The sequence below is a fragment of the Anabrus simplex genome, chromosome 8 (genome assembly GCF_040414725.1).
Source record: "Anabrus simplex isolate iqAnaSimp1 chromosome 8, ASM4041472v1, whole genome shotgun sequence".
NCBI lineage: Eukaryota > Metazoa > Arthropoda > Insecta > Orthoptera > Tettigoniidae > Anabrus > Anabrus simplex.
In genome coordinates, this window is record NC_090272.1 from 207,827,305 (window position 1) to 207,852,942 (window position 25,638).

The 25,638-nt window shown below is 40.5% G+C and overlaps 1 protein-coding gene across 1 annotated transcript in view; it reads right to left on the reverse strand.

Moving 5' to 3' along the window:
* The window catches only part of LOC136878701 (calpain-A), a 191,126-nt gene that overhangs the window by 109,020 nt on the left and 56,468 nt on the right, over nt 1-25,638 (reverse strand). The window contains exon 2 of the mRNA XM_067152127.2: nt 9,347-9,451. Within this exon, the coding sequence (XP_067008228.2) occupies nt 9,347-9,433 (87 nt within the window). The 5' untranslated portion in view covers nt 9,434-9,451. The remainder of the gene's footprint in view (nt 1-9,346; nt 9,452-25,638) is intronic.

Consider the following 25,638-nt stretch of genomic DNA (forward strand, 5'->3'; position numbering starts at 1 on the left):
ACTAGATATGACAATGCTACCGAATGCAGAAATGTAGTTGTTCAAGGAAGATGACAGCTCTGAGGTGTTGGACAAGGTGCTGAGTTAAACTAGGGTAGTTCATGTGGATAGTCCGTAGGATTCAGGATGGCAGTGTTACAACTGAAGCGACTGAAAGTTAAGATACCATGCAAGCGCCTCTAAAAAGGATCTAAGTGAAGACAATGCTAGAAAATGCAGCAGTACGAGGCTATGGAGAGGCCAAACGTGCTGCTCAAGATCGAGCTAAATAATGCAGATGAATGATCACAGGAGCAAATCAGTTGCAATGCTGAATGCCTCACGATGACGTCCTATACTTTCTTATGTAAAACTGAAAATACTCATCCTATGACCAGTTATTCGACAGGGTCAGGAATGGAATGAATGAATGAAGCCCTCATCTACCAGCAAGAATAGGCATTGTGCCGGCTGCCGAAGCCTGTCACACTCCTCTGGGACAATGATCAGTGACTGACAGGTGAAATAATATTGGGGAGTGTGACAGGGAAAACTGGAGTAGCCGGAGAAAAACCTATCCCGCCTCCGCTTTGTCCAGCACAAATCTCACATGGAGTGAACGGGATTTGAACCACGGAGCCCAGTAGTAAGAAGCCGGCGCGCTGCCGGCTGAGTCATGGAGGCTCCTACTTTCTTATGTAAAGCTGGTCATTGTAATGGATTGGAAATCATATCAGGTGAGTCCAGCAAGGGTTGCCGTCCTCGCACGATGTCGCGTGTCGGTAAACGAGAGTGCGGTGGCCTCACACCGTTGTTGTACTGTACGTCCATAGAAAACACACCAACTTCGATGAATGCACAATGAGATTGAAAAACAATCAGACTTACGTTAAGTGTTAAAAATTCTCTCCCTTAGCCTGTGGACAAGCGTTGTAGTGTGCGATGATATTCCGCTTCACTGTGTGCAATTCAGACTCATGAATCTTCAAAATTTTGGTGCCAATTACACTTTAAAATCTATAGCAGGCGAAAATACGCTGTTCAACTCTGAACTCAGAAACCATGAAATACACTAAGCCGATCAATTACTGCTGTATAAGGAGCAATCACGCTGTATGGAAGCTTATCGCAAACTAGTTGGGATCATGACATCACTGGGCCAGACAACTACTGTATCATCTGCTAGAGTTAATTATGTCCAATTTCCACCTTGTCAATAAATTAAAATTTAAATATATGTAAATATATATATATATATATAGCAAAACCATGAATGGCGTATGGCTTTTAGTGCCGGGAGATCCCAGGACGGGTTCGGCTCGCCAGGTGCAGGTCTCTCGATTTGACTTCCGTAGGCGACCTGCGCGTCGTGATGAGGATGAAATAATGATAAAGACAACACGTATACCCAGCCCCCGTGCCAGAGAAATTAACCAGTGATGGTTAAAATTCCCGACCCTGCCGGTAATCGAACTGGGGACCCCTGTGACCAAAGGCCAGCACGCTAACCATTTAGCCATAGAGCCGAACATCTAAACCATCAAATACATAGGATATATACACAAGTACATGTTTCGAGAAATTTTAAATTCTCTTCTTCAGCTTATGGATAAAATGATATGCATTTGAAGACCCTATTTAAAATATTACATGTCCTAACAGAATGCGGATAAAATGACAATACAACAACATAAAAAGTTCAAACATGAAAATCTTTCATGTTATGTCCAAAATCAATAAAACATCTGTATGTAATATATTAAAACAGAGCTGGTTGACTGTTGATACAATGTATTTTGGTGTGGCATTACTTGTGGTCTTATCGTCGCCATAAGACCTTTCTGTGTCGGTGCGACGTAAAACAAATAGCAAAAAAAAACTTGTGGTCTTTCATAGTCCTACCGCCCTTCTTGGGTCTCAAGTTGCTATGCTTAGTGGTGAAACCGTCTACTTATTCATTACAATATCTTAATAGAAAGTAATTCTATTATTTGTATATCAATCCTGCCAGGTTAAATAAATTGTACATTTTCATTTGTTTAAGATGCAGAGGCCCTGCGAGTGTGTGGGCACTATGAGCTCAATCAGCAGTGGTCGGTAGGACTATGAAAGACCACAAGTAATGACACGTCAAAATACATTGGATCAACAGTCAACCAGCTCTGTTTTAATATACTACATACAGATGTTTTATTGATTTTGGACATACCATGAAAGATCTTCATGTTTGAACTTTTTATTTTGTTGTATTGTCATTTTATCCGCATTCTGTTAGGACATAAGCCTCCGTGGCTCAGACGGCAGCGCGTCGGCCTCTCACCGCTGGGTACCGTGGTTCAAATCTCGGTTACTCCATGTGAGATTTGTGCTGGACAAAGCGGAGGCGGGACAAGTTTTTCTCCGGGTACTCCGGTTTTCCCTGTCATCTTTCAATCCAGCAACACTCTCCATTCTCATTTCATGCCATCTATCAGTCATTAATAAATCACTTTGGGAGTGGCGACCCCATCGTAATAATAGCCTATATATGATTCATTCATCACATCCCTGACCCGGTCAAAGACTGGAAAACAGGTTGTAGGTTTTATGTTAGGACATAAAATATTTTAAATAGGGTCTTCAAAAGCATGTGATTTTATCCATAAGCTGAAGAAGAGAATTTAAAATTTCTCGGAACTTGTACTTGTGTGTGTGTGTGTGTGTGTGTGTGTGTGTGTGTGTGTGTGTGTGTGTGTGTGTGTGTGTGTGTTTGATGGTTAGGATGTATAATACATTTTGAATTGTATTGACAAGGTGGAACTTGGACATAATTAACTGTAGTAATTAAGGCAGTACGGACCATTGGTGGCCATCATGGTCAAGCTAATAGATCATTCACTAGCTCAGAGAGGAAACAACCGACAACTCGACTGAGACTCGCACTGATGACAGCATGGTTCTAAAGAGAGTAGTTCTTACCCATGAATATACGAAAAATATTTCAATTTTCTGGATTAACGATACTGTGGTTCTCAGATATAGACGTAATTGCCTGTTTTATTTGGAATAATTTTAGGAAATGCCTAGATTCAAGTCACTGTGCTTGCAAGGCAAACATCTATTGCGAAAATCCACAGCCCCTTTTCAGTCATTCGACCGGGTCAGAATGGAATAAATGAAGCTCCATCTAGCGGCGAGTATAGGAACTGTGCCGGTTGCCGAAGTCTGTCGCACCTCTCTGGGGCAATGATTAACCACTGACAGATGAAATGAAATGATACGGGAGTGTGTTGCTGGAATGCTGAGTAACTGTTTCATTTGGTACATCATCTGATGAAACGAAGTATTCCACGCAAAGAGCAAGATGATTTCCAGTGAGCATCTGCGCAGTGTTGACATCGGCACGTATCAGTTATCGACATATGGCTATAACTATGTATTAATTTTACTATGCAGAAACAGCAATTAGTCATAATAACCTGTAAATGAAACATGATGCATTTATGATTTGAACCAATTTGATCGGAAATTTACTGTAACATATACACATAGCGGTGGGACACTGCATGAACCACACGTCGTAATTACGTCCTTAATTCTGATGCTTCTTCAAATTTGTATTTAATACTACGTTTCGGGAAATTGTGAGATTGTGAGTGGCTGCAGGGTGACCTCGATAGTGTTGTGAGAAGGACGGTGGACAATAGTATGATGATAAACGGGGTTAAAAGTCAGGTTGTGAGTTTCACAAATAGGAAAAGTCCTCTCAGTTTTAATTACTGCGTTGATGGGGTGAAAGTTCCTTTTGGGGATCATTGTAAGTACCTAGGTGTTAATATAAGAAAATACCTTCATTGGGGTAATCACATAAATATGATTGTTAATAAAGGGTACAGACCTCTGCGCATGGTTATGAGGGTATTTAGGGGTTGTAGTAAGTATGTAAACGAGAGGGCATATAAGTCTCTGGTAAGACCCCAACTAGAGTATGGTTTCAGTTTATGGAACCCTCACCAGGATTACTTGATTCAAGAACTGGAAAAAATCCAAAGAAGAGCAGCTCGATTTGTTCTGGGTGATTTCCGACAAAAGAGTAGCGTTACAACAATGTTGCATAGTTTGGGCTGGGAAGATTTGGGAGAAAGGAGACGAGCTGCTCGATTAAATGGTATGTTCCGAGCTGTCAGAGGAGAGATGGCGTGGGAGGACATCAGTAGACGAATAAGTTTGAGTGGTGTCTTTAAAAGTAGGAAAGATCACAATATGAAGATAAAGTTGGAATTCAAGAGGACAAATTGGGGAAAATATTCGTTTATAGGAAGGGGAGTTAGGGATTGGAATAACTTACCAAGGGAAATGTTCAATAATTTTCCAATTTCTTTGCGATCATTTAAGAAAAGGCTAGGAAAACAACAGATAGGGAATCTGCCACCTGGGCGACTGTCCTAAACGCAGATCAGTAGTGATTGATTGATTGATTGATTGATTGATTGATTGGTTGATTGATTGATTGATTGATTGATTGATTGATTGATTGATTGATTGATTGATTGATTGATTGATTGATTGATTGATTGATTGATTGATTGATTGATTGATTGATTGATTGATTGATTGATTGATTGATTGATTGATTGATTGATTGATTGATTGATTGATTGATTGATTGATTGATTGATTGATTGATTGATTGATTGATTGATTGATTGATTGATTGATTGATTGATTGATGCCAACCTGTACCGTGAGTTATTACAAGAAATATACCCAGTATGTAAACTTACGACAATTCTTCCTGAAAACGGAGAACATAAAAATACGTATTTTAATTAAAATTTCTCCCTTACATTTTACGGAAGTATTTTATCTATGTCCCAAGTTCGGAACATTTTCAACATGGCATGACTAGGACGAAATACAAGTTTCCTGTTTCTGTTACACCGACAGTCCCTATAAAGCCACCAACTTTGCATTCCACAATGTCTTGGAAGGATGCAAATGAATCTGGTTATTAATGTCCTAGTTATGCAAGGAGTTAAGAAATATGAGTTGCGCTACACTGAATTGAAACGGTGATAATTTTTCCTTCAATGAATTTTACAACTGATTATTTATTATTATTGCAATTGGCTTTACGTCGCACCAACACAGGCTTTGACAACAAATTTTCACAATGCCTTTCACTTACCTTGCTCCTCTTGATATCACCATGGTCTTGTTTTTCTCTGCGCTGAGTTTCATACCATACTTTTCAATTTTCTTGTCCAGTGCATCAATTTGTTCTTGTACTTCTTTTCTGTTCATTCCCCAGACCAGATAATATATAAAATCCACAGCCTGTTTCCAGTCATTCGACCGGGTAAGGAATGGAATGAATGAAGCCCCTTCTCGCGGCGAGAATAGGAATTGTGCCGGCTGCCGAAGCCTCTCTCACTCCTCTGGGGCAATGATTAATGACTGACAGATGAAATGAAATGATTGTGGAGAGTGTTGCTGTAATGAAAGATGACAGTAAAAACTGGAGCACCCGGAGAAAAACCTGTCCCGCCTCCGCTTTGTCCAGCACAAATCTCACATGGAGTGACCGGGATTTGAACCACGGAAATCAGCGATGAGAGGCCACCTGAGCCACGGAGTCACACCCCCAGACCAAATAGTAATAACTCCGCCTCCTTATTCCCATATGCTTCCTTCTTCTCCTTTACAATTTCGTACATAACCATTAGAACCAAAAGAGGTGCCACACACTCGCCTGTCTTTGTCCAGTTTCATTTCTAAACCATTATGTCAGCCTGTACGCTGCTTACACAGGTTTTTTGTATATTACTTGCAACATTTCTACAGTTTGTGTACCCAGTATTTTTGACCACGGTTTGCTACACCTTCTCGCAGGGAACAGTATCGAATGCCTTTGTTAGATCTATGAATGTCATGACTAGATCTTTCCATATTCGCAAATATTTTCCATTAATTTGTACGACTAAAAGGACACGGCTGGAATTTTGTAAAATCATACGAAATATGGTATTAAGGAGAGAAAAGCTTCCTAACAGATAATTGTATGGTGGCTTATGGGAATTTATAAAATAAGGGTCAGAGAGAGAGAGAGAGAGAAATAACGAAAATCAGTGTTTACTCTGTCGAGAAGAAATGGAAGAAGTGCATCTATTAAGAGTTTGCAGCACAACCGAAGGATTGCGAGTAAAATGCCTGGGAAGTGAATATAAAACAAAAATAGGGAGAGAGAGAATTCTATACAATTGCTAAAATATTAAATAAAGAGTGAATTACACCGGGAAGAATAGCAATTCTTTTATTTTAAAAAGTATGTGGAAAAAGGAAATTGAAAACATCAAAAGAAACACCTATTTACGCGAGTAATACCCGCATATTTAAAAGGAATAGGCACAAAATTGGGGTGCGGGTTTTATTTGAGTCAATGTTGGAATTTTATTTTTCAAAATCAGCCTTCCTAAAGTTAGGGTGCGGGGATTATTCGGTGGCGGGGATTATTCCCGTAAATAGGTACAAACGAGAGTAATGAAGGATACGGATAAGATAGATAAGAAGCCTTCATATACTAGAATAATGAATATAGTTACTAGTAGGTTAAAAATTAATGTCAAACGGAGTAATTTATAAGTGGTTGTATGGTCGTGTCATCTTCTATTCATAATTCAGCCGTTAAGTAAGGCATGCTGTTAATGGTAGGATACTCCAAAAGACTTGTGACACAAAAGCAAGCATTCGATAAGCTAAGTAAAGATACATGTTGTCCTGGACAATAGAGTATTGTTAACGTCCAGGACAAAATAAATTATACTTAGTGCAGTAATAATCAGATAATTATAAGAGGAAAATTTAATGCATGTATCAAACTTTAATGAATTCCAATACAAGAATTAGGGGATGGGAGTACTCTATTATATTCCATTAATTGCCTCATGCTGAATATTGGGTCCACTGTAGATCTTCCACTTCCAAAGCCATGTTGTTCCTCTTGCAACTCTCCTTCTACATTTCTTCTCATTCTCATCTCTTATATTCTTTATAGTATTTTTGACACTTGTGATATGAATAGTGAATATAAAACAACAATAGAAAGAGAGAGGGAGAATTCTATACAATTGCTAAAATATATTAAAGCTTGTATTACACCTGGAAGAAGTGCACACTTTATTGTCTCCCTTCTTAAAGACTAGTGTTATTATTCCCTTTCCCCAGTCTTCTGGCACACGTTTCTGTTTCCATGTTGTCTTGAACAATCTGTAAACAGGATTTTAGATACACCCTGCATATTGAGTAAAGATGATCGGGAAATGAGTGAACCATTCTTCCCCACATAGTGAGAGTTTACGGTGCGTTCCTCTACACTCGCGTCTTTCATGGCAAGCATGGAGTCAGCAACCATAGGTTGAAATTGTTTCATCATCATCATGAGTCGTGTAACTCATCGCTAAGCATCGTAACTCCATTTGACTTCACACAATATTGTTGATTAAGCGGCGCCAACTTTGACGATGTTCAGTTTCTCTTAAAGCCTGCTGAAGATTCAGACGGGTGGTACGCAGAACTTGATCAATCCACCTGCTCGATGTCCTTCCTCGTGGTGTTCTGCCTTCCATGATACACTTCTCCAGATTCTCACTCTCCCATCTTACAATATGCCCGGAAGAATTGGACGATTCTCCTTATGACGTTCGGAGATATTCAGTTCTTGAATAATAGATGCACCATCCAAGGTACACGGAGCATCCTTCTGAAACACCACATCTGAAAAGCGTCGATACGGTACTTCTCTCTTTCCTCGAGGGTCCAGATCTCGGAACCATAAAGGAAGACAGAAAACACAAGAGAATCAACTAGTCTAATCTTTCTACTGTTTGTTATCGCTCTGCTCTGCCATATTTTTGTGAGTTTTCTCATGGTAACGCGCCCTAAGGTAACACGTCCCCTAATCTCTTTGTCAGAACTTCGAGTGATGAGACCTATGTTGGGACCGCCGTGTGCAGCAAACATTCTCAAGGTTACATGGACCGACCTCGATAGCTGCAGTCGCTTAAGTGCGGCCAGTATCCAGTAATCAGGACATAGTGGGTTCGAGCCCCACTGTCGGCAGCCCTGAAGATGGTTTTCCGTGGTTTCCCATTTTCACACCAGGCAAATGCCGGGGCTGTACCTTAATTAAGGCTACGGCCGCTTCCTTCCACTTCTTAGGCCTCTCCTCTCCTATCGTCGCCATAAGACATATCTGTGTCGGTGCGACGTAAAGCAAAATAGCAACAAAAAAAAACGTTACATAGAATTTAAATTAAGTTAAGAACAAGAACATAGTACTAACCTAGGGGCTGGCATCCTAAGCGGGACGAAAGCAGACGTGCGCCCGCCTGCTAGGCCGGTCAGAAATCGAAGACGCGGACAAGACCTCCACTCCCGCAGAGGAGCGAAAGGCCGGAAATTGAGAAACTCACGAATAGCCAATCAGGTAAGCCCGCTACTACTCCAGCCATTAGATTCACCAACAGGAAAGGTTGTTATTCTGGACTATCAGAAATCTTTTCGAGAATATTCTTTCTGATGAACCAGCAAACTACAGGAAACGACTGGAAATATACTCCTAAAAATGACACATGGCAGTACACCCTGCCTCACAAGTTTTAAACTACAATTACACAATACATTCTATAAAACCTAAAATTTCGCATCAAGATCTTCAGAAAAATCAGTCTTTAAATGTTCACCAGTTCAAAATTAAACAACAGTACAAGACATACTCAAAAGCAAATGTCCGGCTCCATATATAAATGGTTAGCGTGCTGGCGTTTGGTTCGATTCCCGGCAGGGTCGGGAATTTTAACCATAATTGGTTAATTTCCCTGACACGGGAACTGGGTGTATGTGTCGTCTTCATCATCATTGCATCCTCATCACGACGCGCAGGTCGCCTACTGGAATCAAACCAAAAGACCTGCACATGGCGAGCCGAAGTCTTCGGACACATCTCGGCACTAAAAGCCATACGCCATTTTTCAAAAGCAAATAAACATAATCTTCTTTATATAACACAAAACAAAATTCCAAAAGCATTTTGCTGTCCAACCACAGTTACCACAAAAATTTTCAATCAACATGAATTTGAAACAAAACTTTATACAAATAATTTTTAAACAGAGAATGTTTACAGCACACGGCGGTCCCAACATAGATCTCAAGTATCACAGATGGTCGAGCCAAGGTACATAAAGTCATTTACCACCTCCAGTTCCCTTAATCAACCTGTCAGCTGGATCTGTGCCGCTCTGTCAATTTCCATTAGTTTGGGCTTGTATATGGAAATAAAAAAAATAATAATTAGAAAAGTAAGTCTTTAAGAAGGAGTGTCACTTACCTGAAGAATTCTTGTCTCTAAGCGGTTGGTAGCGGGAGGCTCGCTGACAGGACGGTCTATTACAGGCAGACTAGGGCCGCATCCCATTACACTTGAGGCTCAGGCCTGCAGAAAGAAGGATTTAGAGCATAAGAAAATATCAGAATATATATTGGAGCGTTTCATCCTATTATGAAGACCAATCAGTTGTCGACTCTACTGTAGGATATTGAAGTACGCGACACAAGAGAAACACATTGCACTAATTTACCTTATCATTCAATTCATGAGTATACTTGCATTAAGGGCAGTCGCAACGCTAAAATTCAAATATTATGGTATTTTTATATTTCAATAGAACTGCAAAAATAATAATTTGGAATGTCCTGATTAAATTGGGGAATCAGTTGTTAACCCAACAAATGCCAAGAGTCGGTATTTATCAACAGCCCGCGTTGATGTCAGTGTCGAAAAATTCTATAACTAGCTAGACACCGCTTTTATGATTATTATTAGTGACGTACTGGTGCATTTTACTGAGCTTCGTTCTGAAGGTAAAGTCTGGCGATGCATTTTCCTTGTTTCTAGACTCTCTGAGTTCTTGGCAATCAGTAAGTAATGATGTGCCCGGGGACGATTGATTCTTGAAATATACAGTCGATGGCTACCAGAGGCTAAAGATTATTCACGACAGCGAATATATTATGTAAACTGTATTATTTGTCAAAGTATTTTTCTTGTCAACCATTTTCTCATCGTCTTTGAGAAGACTTCATTACCTTTCAGAGGCCGGGGTCTGTGTCAAAGTGACAGTCTCATGTCTTTTGGGCGCAGAATACGTCACGTGGTGTTAGGAACAAATTAATCAGCAGAGTTCAGGTTCAGGGAGATCCCTTTTATTAGACTCCCTTCTTACGAATGTTGTGAAATCACACTATTTCCAACTTCCAGCGACGCTATTACATCTTTTGTGTGTACTCGGATTTAACTATTTCTTTAGGCTAGAGATTAATTCTACTCACATATGTTTCGTGACGCTCGGCCACCTCGAATTTCTTTCTTTGCACACAGGCCAGGCTCTCTTACGCCCAGTCTCTGACATCTTGGACTTGTTCGATTCTCTTTGACTGATTCTATCTACTTATTTTCATTTTCGGTATCCTTGGACATTCTTTAAATGAAGATATTGCAACGCGAGCAGCCTCCACGTCCGCCATCTCAATCTCCGACTTTGGTAGGACCAGCGATTGAAGCACGACGTCACTATCCGGCCCATCCCGTCCCCTTGCCGCCATGCCGCACCACTCAAGGTCGAGCCTAGGTGGAAGGCCGCCCCCTCCCCCCCCCCTTTCCATTCATCCGTGGTGGCGCTGTGTCCAAATGGAAATTACGATACGATTAACCTGGATTCTTCTACGAAGCGAGGTTTCTGGATGTGTCCAGCCTCCGGACTGTTCTGGAACGATTGGCTTAGGTATGATCCAAAACAACGTGAACCGGGTATATCAACGTTAGAGGGTTGGCCATACTGATAAATAATTGAAAAAGTAGATATCTCGCGGCGTTGTCATTTTATCAGTTACTGAAGTTAGCCAAACAGATCGCTTCGCGGGCGACTTCACATGGGCTTTGCGAGGCGGAGTCGCTAACTCTGCACGTGGCTTATAACCGGCCAATAGAAGGGAGGAGGGGAGGAACTTGAACAAGACCTCCCATCTGATAGGCTCTCCCCATAGCAAGCACGCTACAGTGGCATCGCCTGAAACCCACGATGTGTTAATGTTTGATGCTGATTTCTTGGCATAGCTCTCAAGCCGACCAAGCCACGTTCAGACTTAGCAACACCGCCTCGTAAAGCTCACTTTAATTCGCTCGCGAAGCGATCTGTTTGGCTAACTTCAGCAACTGATAACATGAGAATGGGGCGAGATATCGCTCGCGAAGCGATCTGTTTGGCTAACTTCAGCAGCTGATAACATGAGAATGGGGCGAGATATCGCTCGCGAAGCGATCTGTTTGGCTAACTTCAGCAACTGATAACATGAGAATGGGGCGAGATATCGCTCGCGAAGCGATCTGTTTGGCTAACTTCAGCAGCTGATAACATGAGAATGGGGCGAGATATCGCTCGCGAAGCGATCTGTTTGGCTAACTTCAGCAACTGATAACATGAGAATGGGGCGAGATATCGCTCGCGAAGCGATCTGTTTGGCTAACTTCAGCAACTGATAACATGAGAATGGGGCGAGATATCGCTCGCGAAGCGATCTGTTTGGCTAACTTCAGCAACTGATAACATGAGAATGGGGCGAGATATCGCTCGCGAAGCGATCTGTTTGGCTAACTTCAGCAACTGATAACATGAGAACGGGGTGAGATATCGCTCGCGAAGCGATCTGTTTGGCTAACTTCAGCAACTGATAACATGAGAATGGGGCGAGATATCGCTCGCGAAGCGATCTGTTTGGCTAACTTCAGCAGCTGATAACATGAGAATGGGGCGAGATATCGCTCGCGAAGCGATCTGTTTGGCTAACTTCAGCAACTGATAATATGAGAATGGGGCGAGATATCGCTCGCGAAGCGATCTGTTTGGCTAACTTCAGCAGCTGATAACATGAGAACGGGGTGAGATATCGCTCGCGAAGCGATCTGTTTGGCTAACTTCAGCAACTGATAACATGAGAACGGGGCGAGATATCGCTCGCGAAGCGATCTGTTTGGCTAACTTCAGCAGCTGATCACATGAGAATGGGGCGAGATATCGCTCGCGAAGCGATCTGTTTGGCTAACTTCAGCAACTGATAACATGAGAATGGGGCGAGATATCGCTCGCGAAGCGATCTGTTTGGCTAACTTCAGCAGCTGATCACATGAGAACGAGGCGAGATATCGAGTTATTTATCAGTATGACAAACGTTCTAAAGCTCATATGCTCTGTTCACATCGTTTCTGACCACCCTGTATAAGACTGGAGTGATTTGTCAGTGAGTTAGTTCGGTTCAGTGTGAGTTCAATCAGCCAGTGGACGAGTGTGAGTTGAGAGCGGCAGTCTGCTGGAGTAGAACCAAATACAGTAAATACAGTAAATACAGTAGAGACAATACGCGACACTCTGCGAGATATTGAGGGACAGCGATTAGAGCTCTGTCTAGCGGAGTGACCTGGAGTTAATGATTCTGTCATAAGAGCACGTGTATTTGATTGTGAAGTTTTTGGCGATATTTATGCGTTTATTTATTTATTTATTTATTTATTTATTTATTTATTTATTTATTTATTTATTTATTTATTTATTTATTTATTTATTTATTTATTTAATTATTAGATACAGCCTATGGAGGGCCATTTTACACTAATAATAATAATAAGTTTAAATAAGTATAAAAGATAACAAAGGTATAAACAACAATATTAAGTAGCAACAATAATCAACAATTTTAACAGTAACACTGTAACAACAATGATAACGGTAACTGGCACGTGTCGGTTTCAGAAAATGCAGTAAGTTGACAATAGTAAATAGTAGCGTGTGTTATTCCTTTATATCTCCTCTCAAGATGAGTGGAAAGATATGTGCTGTGTTTGGCTGCAATAACTATGAAGTGCAGAAGGATTCACGGTCTTTCCTCCGTTTCCCTCTTGACAAGAAAATGTAGATAAATATTGTGTTTGCATACATATTCTTCAAGTGACACGAGATTTGCATAGTACTTCCTAAACTTCTGACCTGCGCGACCAATATTTTAACCGGCTTAAAATATAATAAGCTTACTTTATTGTATAGTGCAGTAGTTAACCTTCAATACCGATGTGTTGTTGTAGGTGCGATCTGTGGGTTTTGATTTAATTCAGGAAAATGCATGTACATGTGTGTGTGGCTGCTTGTGATCCAAGTTACCCCATTTGGAATGCCGTATTGCTTTGTCAAGCACTGAAGAAAATATGGGTGACTTAAGAAATGTACATATTTTGTTGAAACAAAATGATGATGTAAATTTGCTTTATCCTAATGCAATGGCAAGTATTGCTTATAGGGAAATTTTGAATGTTTTTGATGCTAAATTTATAGATTTTCTTTCTGTTAGTAGGCTTCAAGTTAAGAGGAAAATTGTCCATCTCTTAAATATTAATTCATTGAATCATGTGTGTAAGGAATGTGTCGATATTTTTATTGACAAGTGTCTTAATGTGATGATACAATGTTTTTACATGGGAAAAAAAGACAAATCTGCCCGTGAAAGTTCAGACAGGACTGTTAAAGCTAAAAAAGTAATGCGTAAATGAAAGATCAGGCCTTTTCACAGCAGTCCATTTCACGTCTTGATTATATGTCTAATTTCAGTCTTTAAATAATAACCTGTTCAATAATTCTTCATTCGTTTATCCAGAATTGCTGTACCAACTAAAAGTTAATATATTAATAACACATTCTTTCTAGACATAATTTATTTATCCATTTCCGTATATGTTTTTCCATTGATATTTTAATTTAGCGTGAATTTTCAGGTCACGCCACTAGGAGCGCCACTTGCGAATTGTCTCCCATTTCAACAAGGCTAAATCCGGAAGTGTCGCGAATTGTCTCTACCGTATTTGGTAGAACTAAGGACTCGTTCTGTATTGCCTGCCGTCGTGTGGGGTCTCTTGGGCCAGCCGCTGTGTAGCTAACGTGTGTGCTGTAGCGGAGTGGAAGAGAACACTGGACATCGGAATGGGGCTAAGGACGGAGTTCTTCCGGAGTGAGTGAACTACAAATTTCATCCTGAACTGGATCGAGGGCTTTGAAAAAGAAGCAGCAATCCGGAAAGGAGTGAGGCAAGGCTGCATTTTGTACCCCCTTCTTTTCAATGTTTACATAGAACAGGCAGTAAAGGAAATCAAAGAGAAATTTGGAAAGGGAATCACAATCCAAGGAGAGGAAATCTAAACCTTGAGATTTGCCGATGATATTGTTATTTTATCTGAGACTGCAGAAGATCTTGAGAAGCTGCTGAATGGTATGGACGAAGTCTTTGGTAAGGAGTACAAGATGCAAGTAAATAAGTCCAAAACAAAAGTAATGGAGTGCAGTCGAACGAAGGCAGGTGATGCAGGAAATATTATATTAGGAAATGAAGTCTTAAAGGAAGTAGATGAATATTGTTACTTGGGTAGTAAAATAATGATTGCAGAAGTAAGGAAGACATAAAATGCAGACTAGCACAAGCAAGGAAGAGCTTTCTTAAGAAAAGGAATTTGCTCACTTCAAACATTGACATAGGAATTAGAAAGATGATTTTGAAAACTCGTGTGGAGCGTGGCATTGTATGGAAGTGAAACATGAACGATAACTAGCTCAGAAAGAAAGAGAATAGAAGCTTTTGAAATGTGGTGTTACAGAAGAATGTTGAAGGTGATATGGATAGATCGAATCACGAATGAAGAGATACTGAATCGAATTGGTGAGAGGAGATCGATTTGGCTAAATTTGACGAGAAGGAGAGATAGAATGATAGGACATATCTTAAGACACCCAGGACTTGTTCAGTTGGTTTTTGAAGGAAGTGTATGTGGTAAGAACGATAGGGGTAGACCAAGATATTAATATGACAAACAGATTAGAGTAGATGTAGGATGCAATAGTTTCGTAGAAACGAAAAGGTTAGCACAGGATAGCGTGACATGGAGGGCTGCATCAAACCAGTCTATGGACTGATGACTCAAACAACACAGTCACTTTTCATAAAATGTAATTTTACTTGTAATAGTCACTTTTCACCAAATGTATTTTTACTTGTAATAGTCACTTTTCATGAAATGAATTTTTAATTGTAATAGTCACTTTTCATCAAATGTATTTTTGCTTGTAATAGTCACTTTTCACCAAATTTATTTTACTTGTAATAGTCACTTTTCATCAAATGTATTTTTGCTTGTAATAGTCACTTTTTACCAAATTTATTTTACTTGTAATAGTCACTTTTCACCAAATGTATTTTTACTTGCAACGGACACTTTTTACGAAATATATTTTCTTACTTGTAATAGTAAGTTTTTACAAAATGTATTTTTTGTAAAAGTCACTTTTTACAAAATGTATTTTTACTTGTAAAAGTCACTTTTTACAAAATGTATTTTCTTACTTGTAACAGTTACTTTATGCAAAATGTATTTTATACTTGTAACAGTCACTTTTTACAAAATGTATTTTTACTTGTAAAAGTCACTTTTTACAAAATGTATTTTTACTTGTAAAAGTCACTTTTTACAAAATGTATTTTCTTACTTGTAACAGTTACTTTTTGCAAAATGTATTTTTACTTGTAAAAGTCACTTTCTACAAAATGTATTTTTACTTGTAAAAGTCACTTTTTACAAAATGTATTTTCTTACTTGTAACAGTTACTTTTTGCAAAATGTATTTTATACTTGTACAGTCACTTTTTACAAAATGTATTTTTACTTGTAAAAGTCACTTTTTACAAAATGTATTTTATACTTGTAATAGTCACTTTTAAAAAATGTATTTTTACTTGTAAAACTCACTTTTTACAGAATGTATTTTATACTTGTAATAGTCACTTTTAATAAAATGTATTTTACTTGTAAAGGTCACTTTTACAAAATGTATTTTATAGTTGTAACAGTTACTTTTTGAAAAATGTATTTTATACATGTAACAGTCACTTTTTACAAACAGTTACTTTTTGCAAAATGTATTTTATAGTTGTAACAGTTACTTTTTTCAGAATGTATTTTATACTGGTAACAGTCACTTTACAAAATGTATTTTCTTACTTGTAACAGTCACTTTACAAAATGTATTTTATACTTGTAACAGTTACTTTTTGCAAAATGTATTTTATACTTGTAACAGTCACTTTTTGCAAAATGTATTTTATACTTGTAACAGTTACTTTTTTCAGAATGTATTTTATACTTGTAACAGTTACTTTTTTCAGAATGTATTTTATACTTGTAGCAGTCACTTTTTACAAAATGTATTTTATACTTGTAATAGTCACTTTTTACAAAATGTATTTTCTTACTTGTAACAGTTACTTTTTGCAAAATGTATTTTATACTTGTAAAAGTCACTTTTTACAAAATGTATTTTTACTTGTAAAAGTCACTTTTTACAAAATGTGTTTTATACTTGTAATAGTCACTTTTTACAAAATGTATTTTTACTTGTAAAACTCACTTTTTACATAATGTATTTTATACTTGTAATAGTCACTTTTTACAAAATGTATTTTACTTGTAAAAGTCACTTTTTACAAAATGTATTTTATAGTTGTAACAGTTACTTTTTGCAAAATGTATTTTATACTTGTAACAGTTACTTTTTGCAAAATGTATTTTATACTTGTAACAGTTACTTTTTGCAAAATGTATTTTATACTTGTAACAGTCACTTTTTACAAAATGTATTTTCTTACTTGTAACAGTTACTTTTTGAAAAATGCAATTGTTACTCGTAATTTACTTCTTGAAGTACAATTGTAATCGTTAGATTGTGGTAATCTACCTACATCGCACAGAAGTAGATACCGGAGACTAAAGATGATGAAGATAACTTTTCCAATAAAATTCTATTACAGCATAATGAGTAACTTCACCAGTGTTGTATGAGGACTTCTTATCACGCCACTACTTCCAATTCAATTTGCTTTACGTCGCACCGACGATCGGATAGGAAAGGGCTAGGAGGGGAAAGGAAGCGACCGCCTTAATCGAAGTAAAGTCCCTGCATTTTCCTGGTATGAAAATGGGAAACTACGGAAAATCATTATCAGGGCTGCCGACAGTGGGGTTCGAACACACTATATCCCGAATGTAAGCTGACAGCTCAGTGACACAAACCACGCAGCTACTTGTTCCAGTACTTCTAAACAACCGGGCGCGTTGGCCGTGCGGTTAGGGGCGCGCTGTTGTGAGCTTGTATCCGGAAGATAGTGGGTTCGAACCCCACTGTCGGCAGCCTACAAGATGGTTTTCTGTGGTTCCCGATTTTCACACCAGGCAAATGCTGCGGCTCTAAATTAATTAAGGCCACGGCCGCTTCCTTCCCACTCCTAGCATTTCCTATCCCATCGTCGCCATAAGACTTATCTGTGACGGTGCGACGTAAAGCATATTGTAAAAGAAACTTCTGAAGACATCTGCATTATGTACTTCAAACTGTGGAGTGGAAGAAGTTTGAACGTTTATCGTTAGATGTCTCTACTGTCGACTTATGTGCTCCCTCTGGTGAAAGGATTGACAACTAATTTTCAAGAGAAATGTTGCATTCCTTCAAGTGCCGTTTTACAGCGAGCATCTTTTCAGTAAATGCAAGCATGAACTTACCCGCAAAAAAGATCAAAGTTTGAGGTCTATCTGGAATTAACGTCATCAGTTACCCGACACCGTTGTAACCATGGCAACTAGTGTAAGTCAGTAGCGTCATCATCTCACTGTGCGCTTTCTTCCTGTAACTAAGAGCTTGTATCAAGTGAACCACGTTCTGCTACCAGTGTTGTCTATGTACTCTAGGTCAGTAGCGCCATCATCTCACTGTGCGCTTTCTTCCTGTAACTAAGAGCTTGAGAAAATCTCGTATCAAGTGAACCCCGTTTTACTCCCCAGTCCAAAATTAAAATCCTTGAACTGGCCGGAAAACGAACCCATGGCCTTGGAATAAGACACAGACACGCTACATCTACACCATCGGGCTGACTAATAATAATCTAAACCAAACCCCCATGGCGCAACAGCCTCAAACAGGCTATGGCCTACCAAGCGACCACTGCTCACTCCGAAGGCCTGCAGATTCTGTGGTGTCGTGAGGTCGGTATGATGAATCCTCTCTGCCGTTATTCTTATCTCACCGTCAGATAGCTCCTCAATTGCAATCACGTAGGCTGAGTGGACCTCGAACCAAATCTCAGGGGGCCGATGACCTTCGATGTTAGGCCCCTTAAAACAACAAGCATCATCACCATCAAATCTCAGATCCAGGTAAAATCCCTGACCTGGCCGGGAATCGAACACGGGGCCCTCGGTTAACAGGCAGACACGCTACTCTCACACCGCGATGCCAGCGGTTAATAATAATAATTGTACTGGAGGTACATAAACACAGTGCATTTAAAACGAGCGCCTATTAGAAGGCCATCTGCATTATGTACTTCAAACTGTGGACTGGAAGAAGTTTGAACGTTTATCGTTAGATGTCTGTACTGTCGACTTATGTGTTCCTCTGGTGAGAGGATAGACAATTAATTTCCAAGAAAAATTTTATATTTATATGTTTCTAAAACTGAATTGTTTCTAGATTATTTTTGGTGTTCTGAAATGTTAGCAAATCAAAAAGAATTATATTTATTTAATTATCCAATGGGATTTGGGTGTGTGTTCAAGTCTTCGGCCCAGAGAATTCTGGAACCTTCCTCTCCGCTATAAAAGCTGACACCTTTTGGTCCACGTTAGCTTTTCGATCGCTCCAGTCCGTCAAGAAGTAGACCTAGAGTGTGTTTGTAGAGGAGGCAGGGGGCTAGCCTGGCCCATCTCCAGAAGGCTTATCAACTCAAGGTCATGGCAGACATCTTGTAATCCTGTAATAGCCTCAGAAAGCTAATCAATCACTACTAATCTGCTTTTAGGGCAGTCGCCCAGGTGGCAGATTCCCTATCTGGTGCTTTCCTAGCCTTTTTTTTTTTTTTTTTTTTTTTTTGCTAGTTGCTTTACGTCGCACCAACACAGATAGGTCTTATGGCGACGATGGGGCAGGGAAGGGCTAGGAGTGGGAAGGAAGCGGCCGTGGCCTTAATTAAGGTACAGCCCCAGCATTTGCCTGGTGTGAAAATGGGAAACCACGGAAAACCATTTTCAGGGCTGCCGACAGTGGGGTTCGAACCTACTATCTCCCGAATACTGGATACTGGCCGCTTAAGCGACTGCAGCTATCGAGCTCGGTCCTAGCCTTTTCTTAAGTGATTGCAAAGAAATAGGAAATTTGTTGAACATCTCCCTTGGTAAGTTATTTCAATCCCTAACTCCCATTCCTATAAATGAATATTTGCCCCAATTTGTCCTCTTGAATTCCAACTTCATCTTCATATTGTGATATTTCCTACTTTTAAAGACGCCACTCAAACTTATTCGTCCCCTAATGTCATTCCACGCTATTTCTCCGCTGACAGCTCGGAACATACCACTTAGTCGAGCAGCTCGTCTTCTTTCTCCCAATTCTCCCCAGTCCAAACTTTGGAACATTTTTGTAACGCTACTCTTTTGTCGGAAATCACCCAGAACAAATCGAACTGCTTTTCTTTGGATTTTTTCCAGTTCTTGAATCAAGTAATCCTGGTGAGGGTCCCATACACTGGAACCATACTCCAGTTGGGGTCTTACCAGAGACTTATATGTCCTCTCCTTTACATCCTTACTACAACCCCTAAATACCCTCATAAGTATGTGCAGAGATCTGTACCCTTTATTTACAATCCCATTTATGTGATTACCCCAATGAAGATCTTTCCTTATATTAACACTCAGATACTTACAATGATCCCCAAAAGGAACTTTCACCCCATCAACGCAGTAATTAAAACTGAGAGGACTTTTCCTATTTGTGAAACTCACAACCTGACTTTTAACCCCCTTTATCATCATAACATTGCCCACCGTCCATCTCACAACACTATCGAGGTCACCCTGCAGCCGCTCACAGTCTTGTAACTTATGTATTACTCTGTACAGAATAACATCATCTGCAAAAAACCTTATCTTTGATTCCACTTCTTTACACATATCATTGATATATATATAAGAAAACATAAAGTTCCAATAATACTGCCTTGAGGAATTCCCCTCTTAATTATTACAGGTACAGTTAAAGCTTCAACTACTCTAATTCTCTGAGTTCTATTTCCTAGAAACAGAGCCACCCATTCAGTCACTCTTTTGTCAAGTCCAATTGTACTCATTTTTGCCAGTAGTCTCCCATGATCTACCCTATCAAATGCTTAGACAGGTCAATCGCGATACAGTCCAATTGACCTCCTGAATCCAGGATATCTGCTATAGCTTGCTGGAATCCTACAAGTTGAGCTTCAGTGGAATAACCTTTCCTAAACCGTCACTGCCTTCTATCGAACCAGTTATTAATTTCGCAAACATATCTTATATAATCAGAAATAATGCTTTCTCAAAGGTTACATGCAATGCACGTCAAACTGACTGGCGTATAATTTTCAGCTTTATGTCCATCACCCTCTCCTTTATATACAGGGGCTACTAGCAACTCTTCATTCATTTGGTAAAGTTCCTTCATGCAAACAATAATCAAACAAGTACTTCAGATATGGTACTACAGTATATCCAGTAGCGTAGCCAGGATCGCCCAATGGGGGAGGGGGTTACAGTTACAAAATTAAGATATAACATAATGTAACTGCTTGTGCGTGTCTGGTACGCGCATGTATGACTGTCATAAGGATACGCCCCAAGGGCTATGAACTTTGGAGCGTGGGTTGGCGACCACGGGGCCCTTAGCTGAGTCCTGGCATTGCTTCCACTTACTTGTGCCAGGCTTCTCACTTTCATCTACCCTATCCGACCTCTCTTGGTCAACTCTTGTTCTTTTCCGACCCCGACGCTATTAGGTTTGCGAGGGCTAGGGAGTCTTTCATTTTCACGCCCTTCGTGGCCCTTGTGTTCCTTTGGCCGATACCGTCATTACCTTTGGCGCTTTGCTATACGAGGAATGGTAATTTGTGTGTCCAATTGAGAAGCTTTCTTTCTTGCTTGCATAAATATGTTTATGAACTCCTCTTCTGCGTTTCCTCTGATCTTGATAATTCTGTCCTCCGCAACATTAGCATATGAAAATGCTTTTGCAATGTCCAACTCTTCACTTTGAAAAATCTGCTAAGAAGAGCACTTACATTAAATACTTGATTTAGTATATGTAGAGCATTAGTGCAGGCTTCTTTATTATTCCATTGTACTATATTTTCAAGAACTGCAACGACGGCATCAAACAGTTCTAGAAATACTGCAATTGAGTCATGGTGCTCCACCCATCTTGTTAGACACAATGCTTTAAGCCTCGTTTTTTCACTTTCAGGAACAGTGGCATCTACCGATTCTTTAAATGCATTTAACTTTTTAGGACACCTAAGAAATGAACAAATATTCCCCACAGTACCCAAACAGTTTCTGATTCCTTGCATTGAGCATGCATGGGTTATAGCAAGATTGAGAACATGTGAGCTGCAGTGCACGTACAAAGCCAACGGGTAGGTCTCCCTTATTATCGCTTGGACGCCATTAAACTGCCTACTCATAGCGTTAGCTCCATCATATCCTTGTCCTCTTAAATAATTTAAGTTGACTCCTATCTTCTTAAGCACATCAATTATTTTGGCAGCCAAACCTCTTCCAGAGGCGTCAGTGATCGGTACAAACTGGAGGAAGTCCTCCCTGAGTGTCTGAGAGTCAGGGTTGACATACCGAACACAACGTGATATTTGTTCCATTCCAGAAAAGTCACTTGTCTCATCGGCCATTATAGTGAAACACTGTGATCTGTTCACTCTGCGCACGATGTTTTCAACAATAAAGTAATTGCATACGTGAATGATCTCGTTTTGAGTTTGTGGGCTAATGTACATAGCATTGCGGCTGCTTGTAAGCAAATGAGTTTTTAAATCCTCATCCCCATTTCTTGCACGAAAATGAAGGAAAGTACTAAAATTTCCATCATTTTCAGTAGGCTCTTCATCATTCAATATAATGGGTCCATCATCTCTATGTCCTCTAAGGGGTAAACCTTGGCGGCCACACAAAATGATAGTTTCGATAACAGGAATAATCTTCTTTCTGTTGTCTTCAATTTCCTTTTTCTTGTTCTTCTTACAATTTACTTTTCGTCACACCGACGTAGATAGGTAGATACGTAGATGTGACAGGGAAGCAACCATGGCCTTAATTAAGGTACAGCCTCAGTATTTGCCTGGTGTGAAAATGGGAAACCACGGAAAACCATTTTCAGAGCTGCCGACAGTGGGGTTCAAACCCACTATCTCCCAAATGCAAGATCACAGCTAACTGTACGGCCAACTCGCTCGGTTTTACGTACATGTAACCATGTAGTTACGAAAGCATGGTAAGATAGTTAACAAGTGAACTAGAATGATTATAAAATGAGTAATTCATCTAAGAAGAGTCGAATATCGGTATTATTTTTATTTCATTATCAAAATCCACTTGGTGGCTGCGTAAAGACAAAGAATACACTATAACAACTTCGTTAAGTACACTGACTGACAGTGACAATGCAACACCAAGAAAGAGTGGTTCGAAAGGGATGAAAGTTGGGGAAAAAACAGAGACGGCACGGATGAATAATTGATGTTTATTTCAAATCGATATGCAGGTTACACAATGCGCACGGCATCGACTCAGTAGGATGTAGGACCACCGCGAGCGGCGATGCACGCAGAAACACGTCGAGGTACAGAGTCAATAAGAGTGCGGATGGTGTCCTGAGGGATGGTTCTCCATTCTCTGTCAACCATTTGCCACAGTTGGTCGTCCGTACGAGGCTGGGGCAGAGTTTGCAAACGGCGTCCAATGAGATCCCACACGTGTTCGATTGGTGAGAGATCCGGAGAGTACGCTGGCCACGGAAGCATCTGTACACCTCGTAGAGCCTGTTGGGAGATGCGAGCAGTGTGTGGGCGGGCATTATCCTGCTGAAACAGAGCATTGGGCAGCCCCTGAAGGTACGGGAGTGCCACCGGCCGCAGCACATGCTGCACGTAGCGGTGGGCATTTAACGTGCCTTGAATACGCACTAGAGGTGACGTGGAATCATACGCAATAGCGCCCCAAACCATGATGCCGCGTTGTCTAGCGGTAGGGCGCTCCACAGTTACTGCCGGATTTGACCTTTCTCCACGCCGACGCCACACTCGTCTGCGGTGACTATCACTGACAGAACAGAAGCGTGACTCATCGGAGAACACGACGTTCCGCCATTCCCTCATCCAAGTCGCTCTAGCCCGGCACCATGCCAGGCGTGCACGTCTATGCTGTGGAGTCAATGGTAGTCTTCTGAGCGGACGCCGGGAGTGCAGGCCTCCTTCAACCAATCGACGGGAAATTGTTCTGGTCGATATTGGAACAGCCAGGGTGTCTTGCACATGCTGAAGAATGGCGGTTGACGTGGCGTGCGGGGCTGCCACCGCTTGGCGGCGGATGCGCCGATCCTCGCGTGCTGACGTCACTCGGGCTGCGCCTGGACCCCTCGCACGTGCCACATGTCCCTGCGCCAACCATCTTCGCCACAGGCGCTGCACCGTGGACACATCCCTATGGGTATCGGCTGCGATTTGACGAAGCGACCAACCTGCCCTTCTCAGCCCGATCACCATACCCCTCGTAAAGTCGTCTGTCTGCTGGAAATGCCTCCGTTGACGGCGGCCTGGCATTCTTACTTATACACGTGTCCTGTGGCACACGACAACACGTTCTACAATGACTGTCGGCTGAGAAATCATGGTACGAAGTGGGCCATTCGCCAACGCCGTGTCCCATTTATCGTTCGCTACGTGCGCAGCACAGCGGCGCATTTCACATCATGAGCATACCTCAGTGACGTCAGTCTACCCTGCAATTGGCATAAGGTTCTGACCACTCCTTCTTGGTGTTGCATTTGCTCTGTCAGTCAGTGTATAAGGATTTTTTTTGTAAATGATCAATCCATGATCTTTGTCTGGCGAATATAAGTGGTGTCTGAATGAGTGTCAGAAGAGAATCCCTGAGCGCTTTGATGTCCTTGGTACTGATGTTGAAACTCGTCTTCTTAGGGATTGTCCCTTTTGCACCGATCATGAGACCCCTCACTTCTACGTCGTCAAGCTCGTATTTATTGTTGTTATATGGCTCTGTAGGCAGGTAGATATACTTCTTTTCTCTGTCTACTTCATCTGGTTGGTCGTACAGTAACAGATTTGGCCTAATCCAGCTTTAAAATCTAGTTCAATTTGAAGTTTAAAAACATAATTTTCGAAACGTTTGCACTTGACAAATGGGAGCATAGTATGACCCTGCTTTGAGAACAATAATGTCCTTTTTCTATGTACAACAAATACCTTACAATGCGGAGTACATTGTTCTTTTAGTAACTTGACTTGCGGTGCGGAATATGAAGCGTCTATTAACGAGTGTCAGTTCAACTTCAGGACAATGTCAATCGGAGTGTTTCTATTGAGGCGAGAAGATAAACAAACCACCGTCACCGTTTCAAAAATCTTTTCTGTTTCAAAGCATCGATGTAGCTGACATGTACGGAAGGACTGAGCTTCTGTTCACGCGACACACGGTACACGAAACGTTGTGGTGTCGAGGCATCGAGACAGCTGATTGAGCCGGCGGAGTTTCGAAACACGCACACACTACGAACAAAGAGCCGGCGCGGCAGTCATGCAGACACTGAATTTGCATACTCCAACAGTTAATAGACATTATCTAATTTCTATTATCTATTATCTATTATCTATCTATTTTAAGCAATGTTTATTTAATTTATTGTTAACTGTCAGTTTATATTTATTTTCTTTTTGTGAAAGTTCCATGGGGGGGGTTCTAACCCCCAGTAACCCCCTCGGGCTACGCCCCTGAGTATATCCCAACCCATTATCTTTAGTATATCCCCCGAAACCTTATCATTTCCAGCTGATTTTCTAGTTTTCAACCTTTGTATCTTACTGTAAATGTTATTGCTGTCATACGTAAATTTTAATACTTCTTTAGTGTTAGTCACCTCCTCTATCTGGACATTATCATTGTAACCAACAATCTTTACATACTGCTGACTGAATACTTCTGCCTTTTTAAGATCCTCGCATACACACACCCCTTGTTCATTAATGATTCCTGGAATGTCCTTCTTGGAACCTGTTTCTGCCTTAAAATACCTATACATAGTCTTCCATTTTTCACTAAAATTTGTATGGCCGTCAATTATGCTTGCCATCATGTTATCCTTAGCTGACTTCTTTGCTGAATTCAATTTCCTAGAATGTTCCTTCAATTTCTCCTTACTTCCACAGCCATGTCTAACTGTATTTCTTTCCAACCTGCACCTCCTTCTTAGTATCTTTACTTCGCTGTTATAATATGGTGGATCTTTACCATTCCTTACCACCTTTAAAGGTACAAACCTATTTTAACATTCCTCAACCATTGCTTTAAACCCTGGCCAGAGTCTGTTTACATTTTTATTTACCGTTTTCCATCGATCATAGTTACTTATTAAAAACTCCATCATGCCTGTT